Source organism: Balaenoptera ricei, chromosome 2 (assembly GCF_028023285.1).
Source record: "Balaenoptera ricei isolate mBalRic1 chromosome 2, mBalRic1.hap2, whole genome shotgun sequence".
Classification (NCBI taxonomy): domain Eukaryota; kingdom Metazoa; phylum Chordata; class Mammalia; order Artiodactyla; family Balaenopteridae; genus Balaenoptera; species Balaenoptera ricei.
In genome coordinates, this window is record NC_082640.1 from 142,530,986 (window position 1) to 142,550,492 (window position 19,507).

Sequence of the window (19,507 nt, forward strand, 5' to 3'; positions counted from 1 at the left end):
GGACAAAATAACTGATAATGTGAGCTGCAGAAAGGAAGTGAACAAAGGGGAAATGTAGGGGAAAGCTCATATCATTCCAACTCCTCTGGAAGTAAGATTTCACACTCGTTGCCTTTCTTGATATGCTAAAACTGCCATGCTGGTCCGAATTAAGCAGTAAATCTAAGAACATTTATGTGCCGTTTTAGATATCAACCTTTTTTCTATCTGGACGAGTAATTTTAGGCAGAACTGCTTACATGACATACAAGAATAACTGTTCTAAAGTTCACACCTGAAACGTTCTTTTTGTTTCTCAAAGTACCTTACCTCCCAGAATCATCAAAACAGACATCTGTGTGTCCCTCTGTGTGCCCATATCTCATCGGCTTCTGTGTAGCAGGCATTTTTTCCTTTACCTATCTGAAAATGTTTTATAAAAGTTAGTATTACTTTAAAGGACAGGAAAGCCGGGGGCTGAACAGGAAGAAGGGAGGTTAGTCTCCTGCGGGACACGCCCTCGGCAGCCCCTTTTCCCCCACCCGAGGGGCACAAACAGGGAATAGGGATGGGTCTGTCCGACACTAAGCCGGGAAGAGGACACACTTCTCTTCGTTGGGCCGCCCGCACGCGGGCAGCGGGAGGGAGCACTCACCGAAGCTCCGCGACTGAGGAAAGGCGACGAGGAGCAGCACCGGTGGGGTAGCAGCACCAATGCAGGGCGCTTCCCGCGCTCGGCGTGCTCCCACACTGCGCCTGCGCCGGCCCGCCCACGCCCGGCGCGGTCCCGACCCAGGTCGCTGGGCGGTGGCGTCAGCTGCGCGCCCGCCGGCTGGGAAAAAGCCGGTTGCTGGGGGAGTGAGGAAGAAAGGGAGGGACCCGAACACGGAAGTGGTGGCAGCGCCGGCGAAGCAGGTGGAGGCGGTGACTGCGACGTCTGAGATGAGAACCCCGCACCGAAGGGTGGGGGCTTGCAGACGGGCATCCGCCTTAGAGGACCTACATGAGGTGCCGGAGTGGTTGGGTCTCCCTTCTCCAGCTTAGCGAGCACCCAGAGTGATGGCGGTGGTGATGGCGGCAGTCACTCGGACAGCCCCAGTTAAACTGCGCTCCGAGAGGTGAGTGGGGGAAGGGTGGTTGCTGCTTGGCCTTGCCCAGCGGGGTCTGCTTCTACTTTCCGGGCGCTCCTCACAGGCAGCCATATCCGGGTCCCCGTACGGGTCCAGCCCCTCCTTGGGACCCGGCTAGAGAACGAGATGTTTGGGCATGTTCTTTCGAGAAAAGGAAGCCGAGACCCTTCTCAAGCCTTTAATCTTGGCATCCTTGGCGCCTTCATCTTGTCATTCCTATACCGATAAAGGAGGGAAGACTTAATCTCAGTTCATGGTTCCTGGAGGTCTGGCGTGTACATTAATGCTTATTCTATAGGACATTTTACACATATCCCTTAAGAAGAAAGTAATTCGGGTTTCCCTATTCAAACCCAACCTAAAGTTCACTGAAGTGCATATTTAGATATAAAAGAAGAGCTAGAACTAAAGTATATTGTTGAATACTTCCTTCGATCCTTACAATCTTTGCTAAGGTCTTGGCCATTAAGTTTATGCTCTGCTTGGGTCTTCACGTTCTCCATGTTGGGAGACCGGTCTCTGATTAAAACCTTCACAATGATATTTTTCGTGCTACCCACCTTCTAGTCTCAATCGGAACTTGTTTATGACATAAGAGAAACGTTTTTCTGTTGTAGAGTTTTCCCCATTGTTTTTCAGTCTAGTTCCATTGGGAAAAGTTGCAAACACATTTAGACAAACCGTGGTATAGTTCTTACCGTGGTGGCATTGTGAAGGGTGTTGCTTTGAGTACTAGGGCTCCAAATAGGCTTGCTAGACACTGAGGTTTGGTACGTGAATGAAGAGGAAGAGTGATTGGCTGAAAAAGAACTTGGGATTTGTGGAAAAATAACCAACCTATCCTTGATTTCCCACAAGAGCAAAAAATACCTGAGATGATTCTTTCCGCGTGACTTAATTTTATTTGGAGAGCATTCGTTGTTTAGATAGACTGATTTCTAATTTTTTTTAAATCCAATTATCACTGGATAGACGGGTTCAAGAAGAAGTCCGATAATACATCAAATAAATCATCATGAGATTTCAGTGTAGTGCTTTTCAGAGCTCAGCATAAGAAGAATCTGCCAATTTGGAACAAGATTTATAGCTATAAAATGCCGTAACTATAAAATATGTAACACCATGTGACTTTAAAACTATGAATGGTGTTTGCGCTTCTCTCCTTTCACTCTGCTTTAGCAATGAACACGTTTGATTCATAGGGGTTTTTGTTTTGTTTTTTTGTTTTTTGGGGTTTTTTTTTTACAAATTTCACATGTATGGAAAGAGCTAGGGCCTTAGAGTTGAACAACCCTAGATTTTAATTTTGACTCTGACAGTTACTCGTGTGACCTTGAATATACTTCTTTACTTTTATTGAATGTCAGATTCCTCATCTCTAAAATGAAGATGACCCCTTCTTCCATAGAATTGTTATAGTATATAGAAGATACTCATGGATGTATAAAACTAATTGTCTTGTGTTATTAATGGGGTACTTTGGGTGGGCATTTAATGGTTTCATTTAAAATGGAGTTGTCTGAATCATTATCCAGTAAATTTTTTCAAATGTTAAAAGATGTATTCTTGCTTTTGCCAGTATGTTTTCACGTGTCCATTTCTGTTTCAGTCAGATTTTAAAAAGACAAATTTTAATGTCCTCAGTGAATTCATGATCTTGGTGAGGGAAACAGACATTCAAATAATATGTACAAGACAATAGTGTGGTAATGAAATGTGTAACTTAAATCTTAGTTAAATTGCCTGGTTATTTAAGATAATATAGCTTTTAAAAAGAAACCAGTGTAGCTGTCCGTCACCAATGTGGCTGTCAGGTACATGTCTCATAGGAGTGGAGCGCTGAATGGACTCACTGAAAATCATGCCAAGGTCGCAGCTTCAATTGCAGTGAAGGTTAGTTACCGTTTCTCTGTTGTGACCATGCTTAGTACCCTTAGGCTCACAAATATTGTTGTTCTCAAGGACAGTAGGGTGAGAAAGCATGAATATATTACCATTCTACTTGTGGCAGTATTATCTATATAAATAATAATGACATATAATCTTAGTTTATCCAGGAAGCATATCAGTATTGCCTTATGAGAGGAGTTTTTTAAATTCCTTTTTAATAAAATATGTATTGATATTTGATGTAAACATTATTAATCCTATAAAAGATAAGGCTAGAAGAAGAGAGTAATAACAAAACTGAGAACAGAGTATTGAAAAACAACATTGAAGGCAGTTTAGAAATCTGAAGATTTTTATATCTCTGAAAGTGTCCTGAATCTTACCAGCCTATTTAATTTATTTTTAGGGTAAATAATACTTGTGCATGTATAAACTTTCTAAGGTATAAAAGGGAATACAGGAAAGTCCTACTCTCAACCTACCCAGTTCCTATCCCAGTTTCTAATATTTGACTCTTGTGTTGTTACAGTGGCAGTGGATCCTTACCACAGTGAGACAGAGATTATCATTGTTTTATGAATGAAAAAACCCAAGGCTCAGAAAGGTTGTGAGTTGTCCAAGGTCACACACCTAACCAACTGTCTGAACTAGAAATAGAACCCAGGTCTATTAACTTCTGATCCAAGTAGTCTACCATACTGCCTCTCCAAGTCATAACTGTTGCCATAAAACTTAGAATTTAGTTTTATCAGAACATGAGAACAATTTTATTTAATTCTAGAATAACATTATGCTAGTTTGTAGGTAAAACTTGTTAACCCAAGCTTAAATGTAATCATACATAGTTATCATAAAACTATGAAAAGAATAATCTATGATCAGTTTTTTTTTAAAAAACTTTGCCTACTATTTCTGTTGAAATCTGTTTATTTACTAAGTTAGCTTGTAAGAAATTACAAACTTTTATAATTAAGTTTGGTTATTTACACCCATACTACTTTTCAAGAATTTAAAGCTTAAAAACACTTTTTAAAAGAACATGTTTAGTATCAGGAGTAATAGAAAGTGCTTTATGATATTTCAGAAATGCCAAAGCATCCTCAGCCTCAGGTTTTTGAGATATGTTTTTGTCTGGATTTTCTAGCCCTATATGTAGCCTTTGTTTCCTTTCATTCTTTTTCCTTAAGTTTGCCACTTTCCCATCTCTCATTTTTAGAAATTAGCTTATTCTACATGGAAGGTTCTGAGAAGACAGAACGTGTTACAGAACATAGTATGTATTCTCATTAAGCTCAATGTATGCTGCTTTCATAGATTTTAATCCTGGCAGTAAAAACTTGGGGCAGCTGACAGTATCCAGATTTAACAATGTGAACACTGAAGCTAAATGAGATTCTAAAAATCAGGAGAGATAGCTAGTAAGTGACAAAGTCTAAATTTTAAATCATGTTTGATGATTTAGCAACTCATGCTGTTGTTTCATCTGTACCATGCTTCATTTTTAAATATGGTATAGTGAAAAACTAGATTGTTAATTTTTTATAGATCTTTATAACTTAAAAATTTCCTCTTTAGACTAAATTGCACTCATAGAAAGAAAGACTACAAGGAAATTGGCCAAAATGTCTAAATTGATTGCCTCTAGGTAATTGAATTACAGGTTTTTTTCCTCCTTTTTGAACTTTTCTGAATGTTCCATATATTTTATAATGAGCATATATTATTTTTATAATTAAAAAATTACAAATTGAAAGGAAGAAGTACATCTGTACAATCCAGTTTATTCTCTAAGAGTCACAATCGAATATCTTAAATAGTCTGGTTTCTAAGATTCTGTTAAGGTTCTTGCGCTTTTAATTTTTTTTTTTAAATAAATTTATTTATTTTATTTTTATCTTTGGCTGCGTTGTGTCTTCATTGCTGTGCACAGGTTTTCTCTAGTTGCGGCGAGCGGGGTCTACTCTTTGTTGCGGTACATGGGCTTCTCATTGTGGTGGCTTCTCGTGTTGCAGAGCACGGGCTCTAGGCGGGCGGGCTTCAGTAGTTGTGGCTTGTGGGCTCTAGAGTACAGATTCAGTAGTTGTGGTACATGGGCTTAGTTGCTCCGCGGCAAGTAGGATCTTCCCCGGACCCGGGCTCGAACCCGTGTCCCCTGCGTTAGCAGGTGGATTCTTAACCACTGTGCCACCAGGGAAGTCCTGGTTCTTGCGCTTTTAGAAGTTTATAGTGCCAGCTCTTAGTTTTCTGTTCCCTCTTCACACTAAATTAACCCTCTTCAGTGACAGGTCCTAGACATTTCTCTTTATCTTTAGCTAGCATGCTCAGGGAATGTACACTTATTTTAATGTTAGCCCAAGTTAATGTTTCTCCCACAGTTTCTTCCACAGAATGGCTCTATGATGAGTTAAATAAAGGAAACTGTGGCTTTAAGCAGGTTTCTTAACTGAAGGACCTCTTGGAACCTTTTGCTAAAGGTGCCTTGTAATCTTTCAGAGGGGAAGTGATTCCCGAACTTGTTTAATAAGGAAACCTCTGTTTCTCTAGAACATGTATATATTAACATCTTTTAGCACTAGTGTACACAGGAGTTCAAATTGGGGGACACTGACATAAGCAAAATATAATTAGGAAAGTAAGTGGAGAAAGTTTGGAGAAGGGAAGTAAGGGTGTAGTGGTGCTAATCAGTGTGTGTGTGTGTGTGTGTGTGTGTGTGTGTGTGTTTATGTTTGTTTGTTTTCCCAAATAAATCCAGTTAAGTCCCAAGAGCCATGGCTTGGTAGCATGAAAAAGGAGATATTTTAAAATATTTACTGGAAAATGAACCTCTATTGCTTTCGTAATGAGAAAAAAACACTTTATAGTTCAGAGATGTTTCTCATTTGAACAAACCCATTTTTTATGTTTTTTCATTAACATTCCGAAGAATTTACCTATCTTGTACTATCCGGTATATTCCATTCATGGACTCTTAAGTGTTCCCGTAGAATCCGACTCAAATATTAGGCGATGATCAAACATCAAGGGCTCTAACCCACAGAATCCAATTCAGATAACATGCACTATGACCAGAATGCATTCAAGGAGTTGGGGACACCTAATGGCAGGTACACTTTGGAATCACAGATTGGATAAGGAAATTCCCAGGGTTCAATAACTTCCAGAATAATAATTTATTTGTGAATTCTTTGTAGTATAGTAAATTATTCTTTATAACATCAAATTTCATATTTACATGAATTCTGGCCTTAGGTAGACATCAGCATCGTAGACACAGTAGTTCAATGAATGATTAATATGTACAATAATGCTCTATTATCCAACATCATAGAGAATACAATGAAGTTTCTAGATGAATGAAGTTTAACCCTTTAATTACTGGCTTTAAAAAAAGTTTTCAATGGGAATTTGAATTAAAATCACCTTCTCAACCTTATTCAAGAGTACTAACTAAATGTTACTTAAATCTGTTGTTAGCATAGAAGGGTCACATTTGGGTATTCATTCCTTTATCACTGTTCAGTGCAATTGATTATAGAACCTGGGATCAAATGGCTAGTGAATCCAAGAACTTGATTTTTTGAAAAAGGTTTAAATAAACTTGCTTTAGACATTTGCCTCTTGCTCATTAAGAAATAACAATTTTAAAAAGTCACTGTGTATTCCCCCAGGGCATTGTAACTTAGATGCCTTCATAAAAAATTAATTATTGAATCAAGAGTCAAAGCAACTTTCTCCCAAGTGATTCTTTCATCCTCTTTAAAAAAAAAAAAAGAGCTTCTTTGCAGTTACTGACAAAGATTGTTGATTTGTGAACACTTTTCAAAGTATCATCGTTGATTTCTATACTACATAAAGATGGTATTAAAGTCACTTTTTTCCATTTTGTATCTCATCTTCTACTTCATTTCTACAAAGTTTGTATAAAATTCCAACAATTAATGATAGGGTATTTGAAAGGACTCATTCAGGTTCAGAACCTTACACTTTTTTTTAACATTCAGATTTTACATGTATAGGCAAGACACCAAAAGCACTTTTTTAAAACTCATTTTTAGTCTTTAAAAATAAAAAAATTTTTTCACTAAAAATTAATAATGTTAACACAACATTGTAAAGCAATTATACGCCAATAAAGATGTTTAAAAATTAATAATGTTATTTTTATTGAGAGCAATGTGATTGAATTTTTTTAATTTTATGAATTTTGATTTAATGCAACTTTTGGAAGAGATTAGAAGATCTTTTGCCATCTGTTTAAAGTGTAAAGATGCGAGAGTTATATGCATGAATGCATTTTTATCATTATTATAATAAAATCATGTGATAGTGAAGGAAATTCTGAATATCTTTTTTTCTAAAAAGATCTCACCATAGCATAAGTTTTTTTTTAAGTTACCTGAACCATGAAGAGACCAGTTAAATGTTTTGTTTTGCCTTTTTTCGTAATGTATCTGCTAAGTAGCTTCTCAGAGCAACTTATTATCCCAATAAAGGTCATCAAACTTAGAACACTTGTCATTTTGTAAAAGAAAAATACATAACTTGTCTTAAAATTTCAGCAACTTAAGTACTTTGCCCTGAGATAACTAGCAAACCTCGTGTGTTATAAAATTTCTGTGATCATGTCTATTTACAAAGTATTGTAAAGATTCTCTTATGTAAGATAATATAATCCACAAATGTATTCCAGCAACATGGAATCAGTTGCGGTGCACTAAAAGTACACAAAGAAATGGAGAGGGTTGCCATCAAGTCCTTAGCTTTTTGGATCTCCCACTCTTCCCTCAGGAATAGCACCTCATCAGACAAATAACCATCTCACAATGAGTGATGGGAACATTGTCAATCATATATTCAATATTCATAAATTTTAAGTTTTCTAATTTTTAGACAAGTATAAATAGAAGTTAATTTTTCTTCCTACTTTGAAGATTACAACATTAAGTGACATTCTGGCCCATATAGTGATGCGGTATATTTTACCAAATATGTTTTTTACCATAACAATTTATAAAAGTGGGACTTCTGAAGCATGAACTCAGTTTTCTATCACAAGAATGCTATGTAAAATTTATATAAGGCTGTAGTTCTTAGGTACAAAAAGATAACCAGTCAGAAGAAGATTTTCTATGCATTAACTCTTTAAGTACAGGTAAATGTATGGAAAATTCATCTAGGGCAATGGCATTTTTTGCTTTATTTTATGGATCCCTGTAGCATTAGCGTATGTAAGAAGAATTAACCTAAAATCCAGAGATACTTCATGGATTGCTACCTATTATGTACAAGTTGGTAAGCCTTGCTAAAGTAAATCTGTTATGTTAGCATGTAAACTTGTATAGAGTAAGGCTGGAAATCAGTTCTCTGAGGGAAAATGTCAAATTGTTCTATAGCTTCATGGTCTGTTGAGTTTCAGCTATATCTAGTGTATCGATCCTTTTTTATTTTGAAACATTAGTTATCATCCTGAAAATTATATTTGCTTATAAACTTAATAGTTAGCATGGGCTAGAGACAGAGGTATTTCTGTGATTTCTTCCTTTATGAACTATTTCTATAAAACTGGCGTGGATGCTATAATAAAACATATGTTATATCTGTTTCTTTTTTTAAAAAAGAAAAAATATGTTAAACTTTATTGTATACTTGGTACATTTAGAATCTGAGCTAAGTATATACTTCACATACATTATTTCATTTAATTCCCACCAGCCTAATGAAATAGATAGCATCAGTATCTCCATTTTACAGATGAAGAAACTGAGGTTTCAAGGTCATATGGCTAGTACAAAATAAACTGGACTCAAACTATATTTCTAATGCCTGCCATCATTGTGCTATGGAACTGCATCCTTGTCATGTACATGTATAGAGATACTGAAAATGTTATAATGGTTACTGCTGGGTGGTAGGACTATGGATAGTTTTTACTTTTTTCTTCATAACTTTAAATTTGAATTTTTCACAGTGAGTATAAAGTACTGTTATTTTTATTTATGGTCATCAAAATGATATGTGTACATAGGTTCAAGTTAAATTAAGCTGAAAAGCTTAGATAAGCTAAGAAATGCTGCATTCCTCTCCTACCCATCTCAAAGGCTTCTACTTTCATAATTTCTGTTTCTCTGATATTTATCTTCACATTTCTAAATCATATGCTTATACTTCTCTCTTGATGCGTCAATTATTAGACATTATTGGTTGAGTTCCTCTTCTGATAGATGAGGATTTACCTCTCTTTTAGTCTCCTTACTCTCTTTCCATTCTCTTATTACACAAAGAGCCTTACGTCCTTATGTGGTTATATGAACTAGTTGCTCTCTAGCAGCACCAAACACCCTGTTGTCTGGAAACTTCCCTTCTTAATCATCCCAGGAATTCACATTTCCTTTCTCATATGTTAAACACCTTGTTTCCTATGTTATGCCATTTGTTTTGGGTTTACACTCTAATTTTAGAAGAGCACATCCTCCAATATGAGGTAAAATTGTTGTTACTTTGCATGTCTGAAAATTTCTTTATTTTATCCTATTTGATTGATTGTTAGGCTGGTTATCTTCAAGGTTGGAAACTATCCCCTAGCTTCCACTGTTACTTACTGTTGAGAAAACAGATGCTATTTTATTTACAGTCCTTTGTGACTGTTTTCCCTCAGGAAGGATTTTTTTTTTTTTTGGCTGGGTTACATACATAAATCGATTGATTGAACACTTAACACAAGGTCTACTCTCTTTAACAGATTTATAAGCATACAGTACTTATAGTATTGTTGTCTATAAGGTAGGAAGACTTTGGTATCACCTCTTTATCTCTAAGGTTCTAACATTTTAGAATAATGTAACTTGCTGTGTATTTCCTCTTGTGTGGGGCACTCATTGTGCTCCCTCTGTATGGAGACTCATGTCCTTCAGTTCTGGGAAATTTTCTAATATATTTTCTTTTATAATTTCCCTCTCCATTTTGTTACTTTCTGTGAAGTGTCTGTATTGATCCTCTAATTTTCTTATCTTCTCTGTCTAGTTAACCATTTTTTTCCTCTTTCCTATTATTTCCTCAGCTTACCTCCAACTTTCCTATTGAATATTTTTTTTCCTGCAATCATGGTTTTAATTTCCAAATTTTTCTTATTCTCTGATTGTCCCTACCTCATTTTATTCATTGGTGTAATATATTCTCTTAACTTGGAAGAAATCTATTTTATTTCCTGCTGCTTTCATGGTTACTTTTTTCTCCAAGTTCTTTGTTTTAGTCGCTTGTTTATTTTAGAGGCTTTCCTCAAAAGTCTGGTGACCTGTCATATTCTAGAGTAAATGAAGCACAACAGTGCTGCCTGAAAGCACTATGTACGTAGGCTGGGCTTATGGATGGATGAGCTTCACAGTATGCTGGGGTGGCCCTCCAGCTTTTTATTGGAGGATTTCCAGTTATCAGCATCTATAGGTCTCTCCTCTTTGGCCATTCTGTTTCTCCAGCATAGTATCTTCCAGTCTCCTATTAGGAGGTGTAAGTTTGGCTGCTGGAGTTCTAGAAGCTGGATGGAAGAAGAGAGCAGGGAATTTTCTTTCTGATTTTAGTCCCAAGCCTCCCATCTATCCTCACCATGCCTAGTATCCAAAGTCCTGAGCCTCTCTGGTTCAGTTTCTCCAAATAACATTGATAAATTTCCCATCTCCTCTAAGTATGAGAGTAACAACCAGAGAGATCTAACTGCACGTACGCAAGTTTTCAACCTACCTCCCCATTTTCTGCCCTGTTCTCCATCCATACTTTCTGTAGCACCTGGTACCTCTGGGTGTCCTGGACTTTGCCTGCTCTGTTGGCTTGCTTCTCATCAACATTGCCTTTGTGCCTGGTGTCACCTTCCTCTCCGCTGCTGAGTCAGTCGTTGCTCCTCTGTTCATTTTCTGTCCTTGTATTTTGTCACTCAGGTTATAGATATCTGCTAGTTTCATTGAAGATGAGGTTTGTTTTTATTTCTCATTTTCCCTTGTTTTGGGCTGACTTCTGAGAGAAAGATGGAGCAAAAAGATTTTCACATAGCCATTTTAAACTGGATCATTATTTCTTTCATAACTAGAGAAAAACAAAACTATTTTCTTTTTGAGAGGAAATCAAGTTATACTACTCATTAAGAAATTTAATATGGAAATCAGCAATTATAACCAAAGGAAGCATTGGAATCACTAAAAGAGTTTATAGGAGACTTGGTTGTTTTTGAAGGCAGAGAGAAGTTAAGAGCTAGCAATGGAAGCAGGCCCTGGTAAAGGTGGGAATGTAATCAAGAGCAGAGGTACGGGGTGGGATAGGGAGGGTGGAGGGATACGCAAGAGGGAGGAGATATGGGGATATATGTATATGTATAGCTGATTCACTTTGTTATACAGCAGAAACTAACACACCATTGTAAAACAATTATACTCCAATAAAGATGTTTAAAAAAAAAAGAGAGAGAGCAGAGGTACAGACTTAACTCTGATATAGAAATAAAGGAAGATGAAGATGCTCACACCCAGTGGAGTAAAGTTGATCATAGAGTTAATAATCTGCTATTTTGATATTTTTAAAGTAAATAAAAACACCAGGTATTTTAAACCTTACATGATATACTTTTCACATTATTATGCTGAATAAAAAAGTTGAAAGTATGTAGTGTTAACAAAAAAATATCTGCTTGGGGCTCCTTTTTATTTTTTTATTTGAAAAATATAAGTGTAAGCTGTTAGTAACAAGCGTCTCTTCTGATCACTGACTCTTCATTTTCTTCAGCCTACTTTGTAGCTTCTGCCTGTTTATTTTTGTTCAGTGGAATTTAGTCAATGAACAACCAAGACATGCTGTTGAATATAATTTTGGTATACTAAGTGATGATGTTTCTTTCAAATTTAGATTTTCAAATATTTTTTCCCTGTGGATTTTAAATGATTATGTACCAGTGAGCTCACTAAATCAAAATAATAAGTATAATCACCCGATGCTATTCATTGTTTAGTAATGGGGTACTTTATATGGCAAGCCTGTATCATTAGTTCACACTTTTAAGCACTTCCCAATCATATTTGCCTCTGCAGATGTTTGTTTCAAACCCTACTGCTATGAAAATAGATTCACATAGCTCTAAACATTTACTTGACTGTTGGGATTGTTAATGTTCCTCTGATATAATCAGAAGCTTAATCATGATCAGAATGTTGAGTACAACTGATTTTCTCAGTCTCAAAATTCAACTTTCACTTGTAAAATATTTGAGATTATAGAATCCCTCCCCCCAGTTCTGGGCTTAAATCTTTTTCCATCTAAGAATAGGTAAGTAGTTTCTACCTACGACCAATCATTACTATTAGTCTTAATAAAACTTTATTTACATTATAAATTCTAGTATATCTGGCCAATTTCATAGGAAAGGCATTGTCCTATAGAACTTTATCTGCTTGTTTTTTGAAATTATCAAGAAGAATATAAGGAAGTGTGTGTGTGTGTGTGTATAAAATAACAAATTTTTATCCAATTCCAAATTTTCTACAAACTGCCTAGACTGATAGTGAAGTTGACCAAATATTTAAATGAGTTGACAAAAATTGCATTGGGAATTCTTGCATGACATTCCTACTATTCAGTGGTGATTATTTATTTAATAAATTCTTAACAGCTTTTATAACTTAAAACTGTTCGTATTTTCAATCAATAGGAAAGAAAACAAGGAGAGAGAAGGAGGGTAGTGGTCATCAAACACCAGCTCATAGGTTTCTCATCTCTTAACAAAGAATTTCCTGGTCTGCTGTGAAATTAAAAAATAAGGGGAGGAGAGATTGGCATAAGATGTACCTCAAAACCAGAAATTGTTCACCTTTCAGACATATATTTTGGCTGAGAGGATGCTTAGCTTTTTTGATTCACATCGAAACTAGCTGTGGGAAAAGAACTCAGATTCTTGACTCCATGGCACTATGGAATTATTAGCATAAGGTAAAGTAGTTTATTTAAGTGGGAAGAAAATATCTTGGAACTGCCTTCCAACATTTCCAGTAGTTTGTTTTTAATGTATTAATTATCTTTTTTTATCTTTTCATCTTACGTATAATTGGGGCTTGATATATAATCTGTACAATGTTAATGACAAACGTTTAATGATCTTTTTTTTCCTTAGATATATCCAGAAAGTGCCCAGAAGAAACATTCTACCGGAAAAACTGAAAGAGCAGTATTTATAACACTGGAATTTGTGGACAGTTTGTTAAAATGGCAGAAAATAGTGAAAGTAATAGTAAAAATGTAGATGTAAGGCCCAAAACTAGTCGGAGTCGAAGTGCTGACAGAAAGGATGGTTATGTATGGAGTGGAAAGAAGTTATCTTGGTCAAAAAAGAGTGAAAGTTGTTCAGATGCTGAAACAGTGAGTGCTGTAGAGAAAACTGAAGTTCCTTTAAGGAGCCAAGAAAGGAAGCACAGCTGTTCATCTATCGAGTTGGATTTAGATCATTCCTGTGGGCATAGATTTTTAGGCCGATCTCTTAAACAGAAACTGCAAGATGCTGTGGGGCAGTGTTTTCCAATAAAGAATTGTAGTAGTCGGCACTCTTCAGGGCTTCCGTCTAAAAGAAAAATTCATATCAGTGAACTCATGTTAGATAAGTGTCCTTTCCCACCTCGATCAGATTTAGCCTTTAGGTGGCATTTTATTAAACGACACACTGCTCCTATAAGTCCCAAATCAGATGAATGGGTAAGCACAGACTTGTCTCAGACTGAATTGAGGGATGGTCAACTAAAACAACGAAGAAACATGGAAGAGGTCAACTGCTTCTCACATACCAGTGTTCAGCCCTGTGTCGTAACCAATAACGATTCTTCAGGTAGAGGTGGTTCTGGGACTGGCTCTATAATGAACCTGGCTTCAAATAACAGTATAGAAGATAGTGATATGGATTCAGATGATGAAATTATAACACTTTGCACAAGTTCCAGGAAAAGAAACAAACCCAAATGGGAAATTGATGAAGAAATCCTGCAACTGGAAACACCTCCTAAGTACCATACCCAGATTGATTATGTCCACTGTCTTGTACCAGACCTCCTTCAGATCAATAATAATCCATGTTACTGGGGCGTTATGGATAAATATGCAGCTGAAGCTCTACTAGACGGAAAACCAGAGGGTACCTTTTTACTGCGAGATTCAGCACAGGAAGACTATTTATTCTCCGTTAGTTTTAGACGCTATAGTCGTTCTCTTCATGCTAGAATTGAACAGTGGAATCACAACTTTAGCTTTGATGCACATGATCCTTGTGTCTTCCATTCTCCTGACATTACTGGGCTCCTAGAGCATTATAAGGACCCGAGTGCCTGTATGTTCTTCGAACCACTTTTATCCACTCCTTTAATTCGGACTTTCCCCTTTCCCCTGCAGCATATATGCAGAACAGTTATTTGTAACTGTACAACTTATGATGGCATTGATGCCCTTCCAATTCCTTCTTCCATGAAATTATATCTGAAAGAATATCACTATAAATCAAAAGTTAGAGTACTCAGGATTGATGCACCAGAACAACAATGCTAGGAAAAGGGTAGGAACACGGGAGTGATTATATACATATTTTCATTTAATATTTTATTTTTCTTATTATGCCACTTTGAATTTTTCTACAGGGGCAGTTGAAGTCCAAAATAAACTTATGCCCTAAATTTTACTTCCAGATCAGTTTATTTTTCTTAGGATACAATAATTGTTTAACAATAATAATTGTTTAATAATTGTTACACACTAGGAGTTAATGGATATTTTTGACTAGGTGTTTGGTTTTTGTTTTCACTATGTAGATTGTATACTTAATTTTTTTCTTTTCTTAACTGTAATTTGCATATGATCCAGGGATATTTGAAGTTGGGTAGGCATTGCAAACACAGTTAAATAATCTGTATTTCATACTGTTCTTTAAAAATAATCCTGTCCTTTCTTACATATAAAATGCTTTGTTATCCTATGCCATTGGCATTCCTATACATAAGATATAGTTTCCCCATCATCCTTTTCAGTTGTTTTAAAAGTCTTCAGTAAAGCTGAGTGTGTTGTAATTTACAGTCCATACTAATGTAATTGACTTTTATAATTTACTAATAGGGATGTTAAAGGTTAGCAAAATGGCCTAAAATCAAACTTCATGTGTTTTCATTTTAAATATTAACTGTAAAGCAGAATTACTAAATTTGATTAATCAGGTCAGTAAGAATCAAATGAGGACATGATATTTTGGGGGTGAATTTATTCTTCTATAATGTGGCATGGTCATTTATTATTCCTTGAGTAGATCTTTCTCTCACACTTGGAAGAGTTACCATCTTCAGAACATAAGTATTGTTCCTTTCTCACTGGAAGCTTTAAAAATAATGATAACACTATTAGTAACTAGTAGCTACTAAAGTAATAACGCAACTGAGGTTTTTCTGTATTTACTTATGAACTGTTGCTTCTGCTTAGCTCTTTTTTAGAAACTCTGAGCCTGTTAGTTTGGAGAGATGCCACAGTTTATAAACAGCCACAAATTTCCATTGGTAACCAAAGAGACCTAGGTAGTTTTTCATTATTTTAAATTGAGCTTGAATAAAGATTCAAGAAGTAAACATGGAGCCCAGTATTCAGGGAGCTTAATATTGGTTTTGATCTTCAGGTTTCAGATAATTATTACTATTTTCAGAACTAGCATGTCTTCAGTATGGCTTCAAAAAAATGGAAACATTTTGAGAGCTACGTGGCTTATGCCATACTGAACAATACTGGGCACCAGGCGTAATATTTTGAATTTAACATCCCCAGAACAGGGAAGTATTTTTAGAAATGTTATAAGATAGATGGTATGATAGCATACTCTTCTTTCTTAAAGAATCAGTGAATAATAAATTTCCTAGACAGTTATTCCTTCTGGTGAGTTGTTTACCCCTTTGTACAAGTTGGCATTTTTAATATCATAGTAATTGATTTCTTGATGGTAGTTTAGCTCTAGTAGGAAGCTGCTTCTACCTGGATTGAAAGAAATTTGACTCAGATTTCCACGTTAGAATAGATGTTTCTTAAGTATCATTGCTTTTATGTTGAAGTAGCATTTCCCTTTCCTGCAGTTCTGCTGATAACATAAAGATGGCATTTAAAAATAATTGCTTTAAAATAAATTTTTAGCAATTATCACAAAATTAAACAAGAAAATCTGTTACCATTGTCTTCTAGCATATTTTTTCTCAGTGATCTCAAGATTGTCTTGGTTCCAGTGAGGGTTAGCTACTAAAATGGCACCTCTCTTAGCAGTGATGAGGCTCAGGATATCAACACCAATGTCAGGATAAATATCTCTTCTAAAGATGATATTTCCCTTTTACAAAAGTGGGACAGTCTCATACTACCTCATCTTTATTGTGGCGCTTTTGTAGATCACTGAGAAGCTTATCTTATTTACCAATATAGCACTTCCTAAATGTCCATCTTTGGTGAAAGAAAATTAATAGTATGGTAAGACTCTACCCATAATTATAGTTTTTTATCAGAATTTGATATTGAGACTTTCTGTTTCTATGAAACAATATTGTTTTAAATATTTTTCTTTTAAAAATAACTTTTTATCAATACAGAAAAACCTAAGGAATGACTAGCTAATGAATATTCTGTTAAAAGGTAATTTTATAAAGAAAAATGAAATATTACGTTGTCTTTTATAATGGTAAAAATTAGTATTTATATGAAAATCAAGATCTAAGTAGCCTTTCGTATATTCAAACTGGTTGCTTGTGATATATTTTCTCTGGCTTTCTTATTTTTTCAACTTCAAGGTATTGATAGCTGTTAACATTTTCAAAATACTGCCATTTATATAGCCTTGAAGTAGGTGATCTAGTAAATGAGAGCAGGAAGGAGACTCATTTACGCTGAAACGGTTTGTATTTTTTCCTTTGGTATTTGCTACAGAAAAGAAATTGGGAAAGTAGAAATGTAAGATTTGAGAAAGGAATTGTTTACCATGAAGGAAAAAGAAGAGTAATAATAAATTTTTTAAAGCATGAAGGGATTGGAATTTAGAAAGGTTTAACCCTTTCTCAGTGACTTGTGGACACCTTTGGAAGAGCATTTGGTATTCAGAAACTTAACTCATTAAAAATGTAATTACCGAAATTATGTGTAAGTAAATGAGTATCATTTTTGAGAGGAACAATGTGGGAAGATACAAATATATCTAAATATATTGGATTGGCCAAAAAGTTCATTCGGGTTTTTCATCGTATATGGAAAAACCCGAAAGAACTTTTTGGCCAACCCAATAAATTTTGTAACTAAGTTGGACATGGTGAGTGTTTGAAAAGTGTAAATTTCAGAGTTGAGAAAGCATTCAGCATGGTGGAAATGTGTGGCACGTACTGGTGAGAGAGGATGGGGCTAAAAGAAACAAGATAAAATATTAAAATTAAGACTTTAGGCATTACCTCAGGGGAAAGCCTTGACAGTGAAAGGGGACTACTTGATCACTAATAGCTAGTCTGGACCAGACACTTAAATGTGCTTTGGGAATCATCCTGCCCTAACCAGGAAATAAACTTGACTTTTCTATTTCTCTCTGAAGCTTTCAGGAATACCCGCAAGCCCCCCTCTCCTTTTTTAAGCTACAGCATCTTGATCATACTATAATTCCTGAAACATGCTGAATGGATTTTTTAGGTTCCTTGAGCATTTTTGTATGAAGAATCATATCTGATCTTTCTATAACCATGCCATTCACTTAAATAATTCACAGAGGGAATGGTTTAATTTAAAGGAAGACCTAATAGGAAGAAGATTAAAGGAAGCTTTTAGTCAGTCTGTGGCTAGATTTATTGATTTGGTGATCAGACCTGTGTTCCTTCCTGAATGTCAGCTAATGGCAAACTGTGGTCAAAAAAATCGCTTTCAGTTAAAAAATTTGACTTCTTATTGTAAATAATATAAAGAATGTCTAAGTAATTAGAAATCCTTTTTTAAAAAGTAGGGCAAATGTGGCAAAAAGGACTCATATCATTACACAAATTACATTTCTTTTTATAAGAAAAACACAAACCATTATCATTTATTCATGAGCCAAAGCCATTAGGAAGATAAATCAAGTTATCAGCTTCCTGTCTCTCTGAAGTTTGGATCATTTTATAGATCCATGTAATAGAGAGCTTCCTTCCTATGAAACAAAAGCCTTGAGACCTAACTCTTACAAATATACTCTTAGTTTTCATTAAAAATCTTTTTTGTCACTTTTAGCTATAATCAGAGTCAAATAGGTTATATATTGATTTTGGTAGAGCAAATTTCACAGGAAGTGGACTTAATTATATAACATTCCTGGAGATAACACAAGGGAAACAGTGTTTAAATGTAAAATAGATTGTGTGTTAGGTAATTTAATGCCCAAATGAATAAAAGATTTTAAGTCAAGCAGATTATTGTTTCTACTTTGGAAGAAAATCTTTACAATCTTAGTTTTACATAATCAGTTTTACATCCATTTTTATTTCTAAAGATTGAACAGAAAGCACAAGAGGTTTTTCTTTTTTAATGGTCTACTAGAAATGAGCAACACTACAGGAGTCTATACTACTCTTAACACGTGAATATATTAGAGACAAAATGGAGGTAATTTTGGAAATGGTTTGGCTTCTAAATAGAAATGTAGACTAAATAGAATAGTAGACTAATGGATATAACCCAATGGAAAGGAGTTTAAGGCACATGACTCCTGTTTCAAATAAAGCCAGTCTTTTTGATTTACTTTTTAATTTTGAATAGATTACTCAATCCTAAATCTTTCTTTACTTTCATTTCCTAGCACATAAAATATAGATAATAATACTTGTCTCTTGACTTCCTGAAGGTTAATTCTTCCGTTAAGAGGTGACCCTTGGAGCATACTTGAAAATAATTTCTGTACAGCTGTTAAGTACTAATGTGATGATAGGTTTTCAACATATTCCCTTAGTGGACCCTGCAGATTCACATTCACTTCTTTTAGTCTGTAATAGGCTTTCTTGACTTATTTGACAGTAAAGATAATGTTACAATTTGAATTTATGGTTTAGACTCTGCAATTAGATGAACAGTTGCAATTTCCTCCTACCCTTAATAAGGTTTGTGTGAAATTGATGTTTGCCTAAGTTATTTTAAAAGTTGATTACATTTGCAGGAAGTAAAGATAATCACTTTTGCCATGGTTATAATCAAATCTAAGCTTTCAGACTTGAGGGTGTAAAACTCAAGGAGATTTACTTAAATTATGCTGACTTTGCTAGAATTGGATAAATTCTGTATAAACCAAGTACGCATTCGATATATACTTGAATATACAGAGTTTAAGTAGTAACTTCACAAAGCTATTAGTACTCTTATCAGGCTTGTATCCACCCCTTACCCAAAAAGAAGTAGAGTGTTCCCATTTTTATTTCTAATCCTGAAGTTGAATGTTTCTTCTTGGATGTGAGTTCAAATAAATTGATCTGAATAAATTT

At 35.3% G+C, this 19,507-nt stretch overlaps 2 protein-coding genes across 2 annotated transcripts in view; one reads left to right on the forward strand and one right to left on the reverse strand.

Annotated features, from left to right (window-relative positions):
• The window catches only part of WDHD1 (WD repeat and HMG-box DNA binding protein 1), a 64,189-nt gene extending 63,465 nt beyond the window's left edge, over positions 1 to 724 (reverse strand). The window contains exons 1-2 of the mRNA XM_059915716.1: positions 635 to 724; positions 310 to 402 (exon numbers count right to left, since the gene is read on the reverse strand). Of these exons, the coding sequence (XP_059771699.1) occupies positions 310 to 386 (77 nt within the window). The 5' untranslated portion in view covers positions 387 to 402; positions 635 to 724. The remainder of the gene's footprint in view (positions 1 to 309; positions 403 to 634) is intronic.
• Positions 725 to 820: 96 nt separating this feature from the next.
• Positions 821 to 16,635, forward strand: SOCS4 (suppressor of cytokine signaling 4). Its single transcript, XM_059915717.1, has 2 exons — positions 821 to 1,097; positions 13,144 to 16,635. The coding sequence occupies exon 2, from the start codon at positions 13,236 to 13,238 to the stop codon at positions 14,556 to 14,558; it is 1,323 nt and encodes a 440-aa protein (XP_059771700.1). The 5' UTR covers positions 821 to 1,097; positions 13,144 to 13,235; the 3' UTR covers positions 14,559 to 16,635.
• The last annotated feature ends 2,872 nt before the right edge of the window (positions 16,636 to 19,507 follow it).